Consider the following 12222-nt stretch of genomic DNA (forward strand, 5'->3'; position numbering starts at 1 on the left):
TTAAAAACTCCAAAAGCTGAAATGTTTCAATTAAAACTTAAAAATTAAAATAGCTGAATGATACTGATTTAGACTTTAACTGCATAATTGTATAATAGAAGTTGAATTTTTAAATTGTTTCTATAAGTACTCAAGAAAAGAAGACAAGGTAGTTGTACAAAGGACAGAACTGATTTCAGCAAGTAAGGAAGGATGTCTGCGGGGTACCATGGCATGCGGAGTGTTAGAATAGATAAAATAAAACTGAGAACTGGAAGAACTGCCTAGAATTTGTGGAATCACAGAATTGCTATTGTCTGCCGCCTTGGTGGAGAAAGTCTTGGTCATCCTATAACCTTTGTAAACCAGGGTTTTATTCCCAATGTTTATTACTAATTTTTTGGACTAACGGTACCAGAGGATATTCCAGTTTGAAGTGTGTTCTACTGTTTTTGTTTATCAGGCAAATAAGACAACTGAGAAATCTTTCTAGAAGATGACATCTAAATCTCTTCTTATACTTGCTTTTGAATGTATTTTTTGCTTTTATGTGAAAGGTATGAATGTACCTCTTTCTCACAGCAGTTGAAAGTTTTATGTTTAGGCTTGCCATGTTTTGGCTAGGATTCTCTGGACAGAAATATGTGCAGAAAGTTTGCCTCTGGGACTCATAAGACCTACAGTGTGTGTGTTGCATTCAGAATGTGTTGGTCTGAATTTCATCATGTTCACAAGTAACTAATGTGTTATAAATATAGTTGCTCCCAGGCTTTCCAGATATATCAGGTCCACTGCACATGTATAGTAAAATTGATTTGTTTGTGCCCAGTGAAGTTTTGAATCTTGAACTGAAAAAGTATCTAAACAGGAGACTAGTATGTGAAAATACAGAACCGTAAACCTACCTAAAACTGAAATACACAACTCAAGTCTTTAGAAGGCCAGGTTACAAGCATAGTAAAACAAAACAAACCTGTGTAGAAAAACAGGAAGGTACAGAATGTAAGTGAAAAGCTAAAGGAGCAGGTATTGGAAAATAACCTCTTTCTGTGCATGAAAAGAAATATCAATTTCAGTACATTGCTACATTGAACATTAATCTGTTTTTAATAAAAATAAGTATTGTTCACTATTATTGTAATGTCTGGGAACACTATTAATGGTCTTTGAAACCTTGTTAAAAAGGTGCCTGTACCCACAGCTTCTCCATGTACTGAGTCATCTGTGCAGCAGAAGTAGAGATTGTGAAACGTTTTCCTTAGCCTGTTGAACTTCTGTCAGTCTAGATTTCAGTCTTTGTGCTTGCCTTTCACCTTTGGGTCCTTCCTTTAGAGAGAGTCTGTTTTGGAGCCTCAATCCGAGAGTTTACTGATGGGGGAATTTGTTCCCTAGAACCATCCTTTAGGTGTGATTATGTTCACTGTCATAGCCGGTCCTCTCCTTTGGAGACTTCCAAGGTGTCCAGATAGATTCCTTTATCCACCCTGAAACTTATTATGTTTCCTCCTTATGCAGGAGATAGTCAAGCTATTATTTCCAAACTGAAAAAAATAGCAGCTTTGTTTTACTTCCTTGTGTGTACAAATATCTTTTATTTCCTCTACTTGACTAGTTAGCAGACAACTCCTTTGCTGTGAAGGTTAAAACTCTGTCCTGTCGCTTTGATTCATTAGCACACTTTAGTGTGAAACATCTCTTATGCTAGACCTTGTTTTCTGTATCAGTCAGTGCACTAACAAACGTACTCGAGCTTGAGACTAGGCATGACAGTTATTATCCCCTTTGGGGTGATAATGGGTTTGGCATGGCAGGGGTTGAGGGATCAGCCTTCTAAGCATGCTGCAGCAATTATTCTTTCTGATTTTCAGTTGAAGAGACTCTTGAAGATGCTTAATTTTAATTTTCTCAAGCATAGTTTTCTTGGTCATCCAAAGAATTAAGTGCTGTGTTCTATTACATATATTTTTATACATCTGTAAAGGAATGTTCGGACAGCAGTTGCTTTAAAAAACTGTCAGATAAAGTTTGGTTGAAAGATAACCTCGTAAACATAGCAGAATATATGTATAATTTCCTCTCCTTTGCCTTTGCCCTTTTGAATCCTTAACCAAAACAAACCAACCAAAGCTTAAGGATTCGCAGGTGTATCCAGGAGAAGCAGAACTAATGAAGTTTGTTTTTCTCTATTTTTTTCTCATTGCTAGATTCTCTGTTGTCTAATGAGGAATGAAATCTAATCAAAATTCAAAATTCTCCCGCCATATCAGAGGATTCTCCTCCTATATTGGATTTTCTCTTATGGCTTTCAGTGCAGTTGAAAACAGCTTGCTTTTTTTTTTTTTTCTTTTTTTCAAGGATGCTTACAAGGGTTTTGTCCTCTGTTGGGTATAAAACTTGTATAAAATTAATATTTGGAGAAACTCTAGACATCTATTAAAAAAATATGTTGGAATTATCCAATGAATTCAGAAGTTAACTGGGAGAAGGAGGAAGGCAGACAGCATGCAAATCTAATATCCTTAGCAAGTAAAAATTCCACCAACCAACCAAAAAAAGGCCCAAACCTCTCCAGAAATAACCAGATGTAATTGTTATTATTCTCCCAATACATAACATCCAGTAGTATAAAATCTGGAATGCTGTAATCATGTGTATTTCTATAGCTTTTTTTTTTTTAGAAGAAACTGTATTAAGAAAATTTCAGCATATGTCACCTGCTGTTCCTTTTCTTAAATTGTATATATTACTTTTGACTGCTCATAGATGCAAATATTTTTTAATATTGAAATAGTTGGCAATCAAACTAGTTGGACAATTACTTGCACACTTTCCTAACGGAAAATAGGGGACAGATGTAGGCTGCCCCATTCAATTGTCTTTCACTTGCAATAGTGCAGTCACTCTCAAGGAATGAATGTTAGAGAATGTGTTGCCATAGAAGCAACTACTGTGATGGAAAATAGTTAGAAAAATACAGCTATTAATGAAAAAATGGATGATAACTGACAGACTTACGCTTTGTGCGTTATTGACCAAAAAAGGCTCAGGAAAAAAATGATAAATGTAGTCATGTCCAAACTAGAATTGATTACTACCAGTCTGCTCCCCTTATTGCAGCATCCTTGCCCTGAGATTCTGATAACATAGAACCTGCACCTTAGTCTTGATTTTAATAGAGAAAAAAAGTGTTTTCCACATTTCCTTGCTTTTTATTTTTAGCAACCCATTATGTTTAAGTGGTAGGTTTTGTAAAAGGGATTTTTGGTGATTTCTTTTCTGAGTTTTTATGTTATTGTTTTGGTTTCATAGCAGAAGCAGCTTTGTTAATGCGTGAATTTGAACTACAGAAGATCATTAGGCTAGACTTTAAACAACATTTTAAATGTGCTGAAAATTAGAAATTGTACCCTGGATGTGTTTCAGAGACAGATAAGTGACTTGAGGTGGGGTTCTTGACTCTACAGGATTTTGTGTGTGTGTGTGTGTGTGCATTAAGGTATAGTGTGACATGCACAACCATTTTTAAAACAGTTTTTTATTTCACTGAGTTTTGTTTGATCATCTGTACATGGATTTAAATTGCATCATTTTTGTGTAACTGGAAACATATGATTTTTGCTGCAACTTAATGAGTAAGCAGAAGCTTTTTAGGGAGAACTATGTCTTAATGATTAAAAATTAATGTAAGCTTTTATTATTTGAGATGCTAGTAACTTTGGAGGGTATGTATATGACAAAGGTAGGTTTTGCTTGTGAGAATATGCCATTAATTTGCTGGGTCTATGAAAAAGCAAAATCATAAAACACTTTTGAGTGCCTGTGAATTCTTAAATGTTTTTTTTACGTAGAAAGTTTTTAGTAACATCTGCTTTTAAAACATAAATTATTGCAAGAGTAACAAGAAGGTATTTATACTGCACTCTGTGTATACATAATCATCTGTCGTACTACCATGCAGTCTCTCTCAGAATGTGAACACAACCTCAGATCAGTTTTCACTAGGCTCTGACGTGTCCTAAGTGGCTATCCTAGATAGAAAAGGTTGGATTGGTGTGTCCCCTCCTAGCTGTCCTTTTGGAGTGCTGTTAAATTTTGCGCTATCACATGTCCAAGTCAGCATTTTGGCGAGTCTGCACAACTTCTGTTTTTTGGGTTTTTTTCCTCTCCTATTTTAAGGGGGTAAATGTGTTCAAACTGCAGTCTTTAGAACCTCATGGACTTGTCTGTATTTTCTGATGATTGAATAGCGTATCTGTAAAGTATCTGTGTTCCACAAAGCAATTGTAAAACTTCCTTGCAGCAGTAATTCCAACACTTAGCACATTGAGCAATCAGATCCCATAAAAGACATTGTGTATCCATGTAGAATGTATCTCCTTTTGAAGTAAGAGAATCTCTTATATGCTAGGTTTATGAGGAGTGCAAGTAGGAAAGCTTACCTTTCTTGGCTATCTCAGAGTTCTCTGTTGTGGTAGCGTCTGGAACATACATAATCTCTCCCTGTAGTACTTTATGAGAGATTTACGCCTAAACAGTTGTTGTAAATGTCACCTGTAAAGCTTTTTCCATATTTTGACATCGATAATACTAACCCAGATTTTATCCATCTCTGGCTTTCTTTGCTTGCATATATTTTTCTGTTCCATTTTTTCCTTCTTGTACCTTCTCCTTTTTGCTTGTTGTAAGGAGAAACTTGACTTTTTACTTGATCGTCTAAGCATTCAGCAGCCAGAAATCAAAGTAAGATTTCTTGCTTTGTGTCTCATAGTTTTGTCTTCCAGAGTAACAATAAAAATCAGAATATCTCATGTATTTGGCTGGAACTCCTTCTCTCAGTGGTTTAGCACTTCATTCCTGACCCAGCAAAGTATGCAAGTATATATTTAACTTCCAGCATGGGATCCATCCCTTTGCTTGTTTTTACTAGGCTGTTCATCTTTTCAAAGTTAATCACACGTTTTTAAATATTTTAGTCCAGAAAGAAAGTGCTTAGACAAAGGAAGAAAGGTCTGCCTCAGACCTTGAATCTGGTGTGCACTGCAAGCAGAAGAGTAGGCCTGGTATCCAGAGTCTTTACCCCCATAGGTTTTATGGTCTAACTTCTACAGAACATGTCCATGCACGCTCCCTCCACACTCTTCTCATTAAGAGTTCTTAATTCATGAATTAAGAAAAAACCTTAATTCAATAGCTTGTCATAAAAAAAGCCAAACCAGAAGGGAATCTATCAGGGAAGGAGGAGTGTAAATCACCACATTCAACAGCATTTTGGTGTTTAATAACACTGGAAAAAATAAACAGGTATGTGAGATAGTAGTATAAGGCAAACATGGTCCATGGGTCTGCATACAGAGATTATGAAGCATAGGCAAGAAGGAAATTACTAGACTTCACTTTTTCTTTCAGCTTGGGTGTGCATACTTCGAAAAACACAAGAAATTCAATTAATCTGTTTGTTTAGTCAAATAAATGAAAAGCTGTCCTTTTGCTGTGAAAAAAAGTATTTATGAAGAGATGGTTTGGATAGACTTTTTATTTAACACGAAAAGAACTAATGTGATCTAGTTGCTGGAATACAAAACTGGATAAAAGCAGACAGGAAATAGTTGTGGTTAGGTTTTTTGTTTGTTGTTGTTTTTTTAATTGACACTAATTACTTTTATAATAAAACTTCTTTATAGGGGAACATGGTGTAAAATATCTTCAAATCTTAACAAGTTGGGGCATGTTTCTGAAACCTGTGCTATAGCTCAAACAGAAGCTACAGACTTGATGGAGGAAATGAAATTATTTTAGGGAAAATATGCATGATCAGTTCTGTGTAGGAGGCCAGAGCAGGTACCAGAAAGGACCGTTATCATTCTTTAAATCCATTAAGTGTACTTACTGTCTTAGTGAGGAAAATCAGATTTTTTTAAACATAATTTATTTTTCTTCAGAAGAAAGCATTCGTGTCTCATAAAATTACCTGATCTAGTTAATAGAGTTTATAGCCACTCACATATGTACAAAATGTGTTGTATGCAGTTTGGAGTTGAACTAATACTTTTGCAAGAGTCAGATTCTTGTCCTTGCCTCAGCAGTGCTCTACTCAGCTGGAAACAGTTGTTTCTATTGCAAGCAGCGAGCTACACTTAACAAATTTCTGTTCAACGTTCTGTTTGCCTCAAATAGAAAGATAGCAGCTGCCAAGGTTCCTGAAATTAGTGTTTAGAAGTGGATGATTAAAACTTCATTTTAGACATATAAGCAGAGGTGTGTTCATTTATAGATATGCTGAGAGCTTGTATTTGCCTTTGATTTTTAATGATTGCTATAGACTCCTCTGTTATATCATGCCATCATGCCCTTTATGTATAGATATATATTTAGTTTTCTAAGTTCCACACTTAAAAAGGTAAATTCAAAATGGAAATCTGAGTGGCATGCTATGTATGTGGATACTGTTCTCATAAAGAAAATCCAAACTGACCTAGATAATGATGCAATTTGAATTGTTTATTAGAAGAAAGTTAATCGAAGCATATGCAATGTTTGGAAAAGGTGACTGAAAAGAAATATTAAAATTTAAGTTCTTGAATGTAAATAATGAACACAGCTGTCATATGGTATTAACTAGTAAATTATTTCATATAGGCTTCATTTGTATTAGTAAATAATTTTTGTCCTCACCTCCTGAAGACCTTTAGTTGCTGAATTTGGCAATTTGCAAGAAGGGAAGTAATTGTATAATAATTGATACCTAATAATATGAAGCTTTTACCTTTTTCTGAAAAGAGCTTGAAGTTACCAGTAGGTACTTATGCTAAGCTTGGACAATCCCTTAGTGTTAGCCATGAGAATTTTTGGTTGCCAAAATGACAAATTCGACTAGGATTTATCTACAAAATTATGTATATGTTTTATCTAGCTGGCCTAGCCCTGTATGGAATATCATAGAGAAAATGAGGAGAGTGTGGGGGATTAGTAAGGAGAGGTGGGAGTGAGAAAAGCGACAACTGATCCGTAGGAGACCAAGCTCTTTCTGATACTCAAAAGCTATTTGTTTTTACTAGGTACGCTTCTAGTCTGTTTTGAGAATGTTGTTCCTGTGTGAGGGAATGTAGTTCTTTGCTTTGTTTGGAACACATCCATCATCTCTGCAAATGCATAGTAAGTGCCAGTGTACAGTCAGTTATGTACTGTGCTGCTTACTGGTTACTTTTAGTAGATAAAAAGGAAAATCCATGTTGTAAATCATTAAAAACAATTATTATATAGGGTGCTTTCTTGAACAGATGAAAAAAAAATGGGACTTTTAGAGGCTAACTAGTGTTAGATTAAAAGTGGACCTTTTAGAGGATAAATAGTATTTTTCAAATTCCGATCAGGTTAGCAGAAGGTATTGGTATTGACAAACTCAGTGATAATAATGGGATACTGTCCAACTGTGTTAAATGTAAATCGTAATACATGATATTGTAATACATTAGTATTTATGATCCCCATATTTTTTTTAGACAGTTCTTAGTTTAATTTAAAAAAATTGTTTATTTAAATGTTTATGTGACAGATGTGAACGTGCTGCTGGGGATCTTGGAGAAAGAGGAGAATCAAATGCTTGGAATCTGCCCAGACTATGAAATTGGTTATGCAAAGTTTCTCGTTGCTGGTTTATTAGTAGGGATTTATTTTTAGCTGAACATTATTGTAAATTATTAGAGACAGAGGTTTGGGGTTTCTTTTTTCAGTGTATGAGCAATGCCTTCTTAACTAGTTTATTTTCCCAATTTTTTTGAAGCCATGACAACTTATGAAATCAAAGTTACATTATTGCAGCAATGTTGGTTATGCAAGTTTTTGAAAGTAGAAGTTTGTCACTAATGCATACAGATAAATTGGCCAAATTGTATGTTTGTTGATCAACAGCTACTTCCATTCTGAAAGTGACTAAAAATAGAAAAAATGAAAAAAATTATAATGTGGTTCTAAAACAGTGGCTTCTGTACAAGCCTCCTCAAAACAGAAGGTGAAGTCATGCTTCAAATAAAGAATTGTGCATATTTCTTTTTTCAAGACTTCATCCATGGGGAGACAGTAATCCGCTGATTTAACTGGTTCATGATCATGTGGCCTCATTTAGCTGTTGTGCTGCAGTTTTCCTAGCCTTGTAGCGAGAGAGGCAATTAACAAAGAGCTTCAGGGCTTGTTCTGCCTCTGGATTTCTTCTCATTGGAGTAGGCTTGTCACCTGCAAGCCTACTGCAAGCATGGTATTGTGAATAGCATAGGAAAAGAGACAGCAGAGCATTGATGATCATACTGTCAAACAAACAGAGACAGGTGGAGCCTTCGTTCAGATAAGTAAGTTCTAGGGGATAAAATTAATATTGTATACATTAGAAGGCATCCTGCATAATAAATCCTGTGTTTGTAAAGAAAGGCTCTCCGTAGACTCTGAACTTGTTGAAATGTACTTTAGCTTACATGTGCAAGGCAAACAAATGATTTTATGTTCTGCTACTCTTTTCTACATTAGCAACTGAAAACCTTAAAAAAAAAAAAAAGCTTTAATAACCGATATTTTGAAAAACTAACCAGTAGAGCATGTAATGGATTTATCTGGTGTATCTTTGAGTGATCCTGTGGAAATGTGCACCTTCTAAAACAGTGTAACTCCTGTATAGCCGGTTTTAACTTTATGAATCCCGATGTAACTAATTAAAAAGGAAATGTTTTTAGTAACAATATGTGAACTCACAGAATAATTGGGTTGTAATTCAGTCTGTCAGCTCTGCTGCCATTCATAAACTCAGGGTTTATGAAGGCCTCAGAAATCTCAGATTGAATTACAGCTTTATTCTGTACATAACCTGGAACAATGTATATCTTAGCATTTCATTTGTGAGACTGAGGATGTTTTATGATCCTGAAAATATTACTTAAATGTATACTTATCATAAAATTCCAATTTTACATTTGGAGAAAAAACTATACTGCGGTGCAATTCACAATTTTTTATTTAGACTACATCACTTACATTAGGGCTTTCACTGTGGATGTTTATATGCATAAACTGCTTACTTTTCTTTATCTTGTGTGTATGTGAAAGATTTTCTTACATACCTATATTTCAGGTAAAATAAATGACTGCCTAGAGTGTTAACATTTTGTTTAATACTTAGTTTGGTTTACTATTGAAATACAATTTTATTGGTTGCCAGAAAATTACCCTTCAACCTTATTTGTACCATTTTCTCAACACAATAAAATCAGTTATGGAACAGAGCTCAACATATTTGTATAATATACTGTATTTACAGATTTTTGTTTTAGGACTTCATTCTCTCAAGGTAGTTCTTAAATATTCTCTGTCCTCAGGTTGCTGAGTCAAACCATGAAGGACCATTTGGTAAGAGTGGCTAATGAAGCAGAATTTATCTTGAGCAGACAGAGAGCAGAGGATATTAACCACCATGCTGAATTTGAGGTAAGAAATGAAATCTTTTGTAAAAAAAAAAAAAAACAAACAAAAAAACCAAACACCAAAACATAACAAGCCCACTGTGTTTGGGGACTCCAATGTGCAATATGGGCTTTTCAGGCACAGGAGGTTCCATCCTGAAAAGTGCTTTGCAGTCATAGGGTGTTTTGATAGTTTGCCACTAACTTTGATGGAAAAACAGGCTGTGCAGAGTAGCTCAGAACTTGTCAGAATCTGCAAACCATAGTTTGTGGGGGAAAGAATTTTATTGTACCAGTGCTGCTCTTTTCCGTGAAGCAAATATCACTGTATGTGTTAAAAGTTGCTTAGCATCACAGTCAAGACGTAAGTCTGAAAAAAACCCACCTGACTGAAGATAAATGATAACAGCCTGTTAAGTGCAAAACAAGAAATTACTTTTTTTTTGGTATCATTTGCTATTTCACTTAATCCATCTCTAAAACCATTTTCCTTATGTTTTACCTGCCTCAGTGTGGTTTTGTTAGGTTTTTGTATTTTCATCCCACTTAAGTGATTCTAAAATGAAATAAAGGTCTTTTTTTTTTAATAGACTTGTAATAAAAATACAAGCCTTCTTTCTGAATCACTTTAGTCATACCTCCAATTTTGAATCTCAGTTACATCACGTATCTCCTTTCTCTGTGCTTTAATTATTGCGTTGTTTAAATGAAAACAAAGCTAAATCTCACTATATTCACTAATATTCTGCTTAAAGAGTACTTAATCTTTCTTCTGACATGTGATACTACTTGTGGTTTTGTTTTTAAAATGAAGCATTAAGAGATTGAAGGCACATTTGTGCTTAACTTATTTCTAAACTGTTTTTCTCTTAAATCTTTACTTGAAAAAATACTCCCCAAAGATGAAAGCATATTTGTCTTAGACAGTGCTTATGTTCTAAAGGTCATCTGTGTTGGCCCCAGGATTCAAGCTGTGCGTTGTTTAATAACATATCTGCACTTCATCTAGAGCTAGTTACCCCCTCCTGCAAACAGAGATGTTGTAAGATATCTACAGTACCATTTTGCAATGGTGAAATAGCAGGCATGTTTCATTTATTACATCAAGGGTTTGGCGACAGTCCTGTGGAGATGAAAAGTGCATCTTTTTACTTCATTGCCTGATAATCATAGGAGTGGGACATGCTTGACATGTTTTGCTCTGGATTTATGCAGACGCTCCATGCATGACATGGCATTATTGATTAGATGAACAGCCTGCTTTTTTTCTTCAGATGCAAACTATTTGCAAAGGTGTGCATGTATGTGGGAAATCTGTGTGAAGTAAAGGGTTCTGTCATCTAAATATGGGCTATCAATGAATACAGTTGTTCAGTGACTACTTCACTGTTAACCTTATTTCAGTCTAAAGACACCTTTTATGATGTCTGGAAGAAATTTACACTGAGCATCAACTTACATTTTTAATATAGCTCTGAGTTTTGCTGTGACAACTCTCTAGGATAAGAGTTGGCTGATACTTTTTAAAATTGATGCTGTTTTGAATCTGTGCTACCTGAGTATGATGGCTCAAAGAGTTTAACTCATCAGGTTGAACTTAAACAGAAACTAGTGTACTAAAATAGCAGCAGTCTGTCTATCAAGTTTAGTTTTGTTACTGTGTTGGAAAAACTTAGATCTAGCATCACTTCTGCAGGTGTGCAAACTGAGGATATATAACTGTTGGATTCTACCAAATGCTTAAATAACAAACCTGGTGTCCATGTAGTTACAAACCTGTAGATAACAAACCTGGTAACCATGAAGTTAGCGTTTCTGATGTCTGTGGCAGACTTCACTCAGCGTTATGTTTCTTTTGTGGAAGGGGGAACTGTTAGTCACATCCATTCGAATCTGCAGGTGTCACATGAACAATCAGAAATTCCTGTGTACCATGTTCTATCCATTCATGGTATGGTCTGGTTTTCACAGGTCCTGTCAAGTGTGCTTGACTTGTTTTAGCACAATGGTACTTTTTAGCCATGGTCTTCCTCATAGCCTTTTCAAGTGGTGCTCCAGGCTATAGAAAACTTGCAAATCTTCTCTAGTGCCCAGAAATTGATCTGTCACTTGACTAGACTGGAGCCATTCCGTCACTTAATGGGAATGGATCTGTGCTGTGTTGGGCTGCTGACATGCTGTATATTGCAGTTGGTAGGTATGTTCCCGCTGTATGAATGGGTGTCGATGTTGATGCCTGTGTTTTGGTCCTAACACTCGTGTCATGACACACTTACAGGCATGTGACAGGAAGGACTTGCAAATAAGAGAAAAAGGACTTTCAGATGATGAGCCCTAAGCTAAAGATTGTTTTGGCTAGCCTGACTGGTGTGGTCTGGTCACCTGCACACACCCGTTTCCTTGATTTGCTGCTTCATATTCCATCTGTTCTCAAGAAATGAGTTGGAATGAAGACAGTATTCTTCCAGTCATGAGAGAGACTCTGCTTGGTCAGTTCATTGAATACAGTATCCTCTCTGCCATGGCATATTTCCAGAAAAGAGCAATTGTACCAGGAAGCAGATAGGCTATACTTTCATAAATTCTGTCTTATCATATAGAGATCTGCAGCTCAGAGACTTCCCTAACCAGAGGTCATGTCTTTAATAAATAGTGTTGTGATTTTTCTGCTGCGAATTTTTCCAATTCCTTTTAAAATTTGATGTAAATATTTTGCACCAATAATGTCCTAAGACGAGGAATTTCCCTGCTGTGATAGTTGAAGAAAGTGAGCAGATCCTGTGTACAACAAAAAGATTAA

At 35.6% G+C, this 12222-nt stretch overlaps 1 protein-coding gene across 6 annotated transcripts in view; it reads left to right on the forward strand.

The window, feature by feature from the left end:
- The window catches only part of LRBA (LPS responsive beige-like anchor protein), a 433706-nt gene that overhangs the window by 141742 nt on the left and 279742 nt on the right, over nt 1–12222 (forward strand). For all 6 annotated transcript variants that reach the window (XR_012042586.1, XM_072861998.1, XM_072861994.1 and 3 more), the window contains exon 36: nt 9339–9447. Coding sequence is in view for 5 of the 6 variants with exons in the window: in XM_072861998.1 (XP_072718099.1) it covers nt 9339–9447 (109 nt within the window). In the remaining variant the exon portion in view is untranslated. The remainder of the gene's footprint in view (nt 1–9338; nt 9448–12222) is intronic.

The sequence above is a fragment of the Ciconia boyciana genome, chromosome 5 (assembly GCF_034638445.1).
Source record: "Ciconia boyciana chromosome 5, ASM3463844v1, whole genome shotgun sequence".
In the NCBI taxonomy this organism is placed as follows: domain Eukaryota; kingdom Metazoa; phylum Chordata; class Aves; order Ciconiiformes; family Ciconiidae; genus Ciconia; species Ciconia boyciana.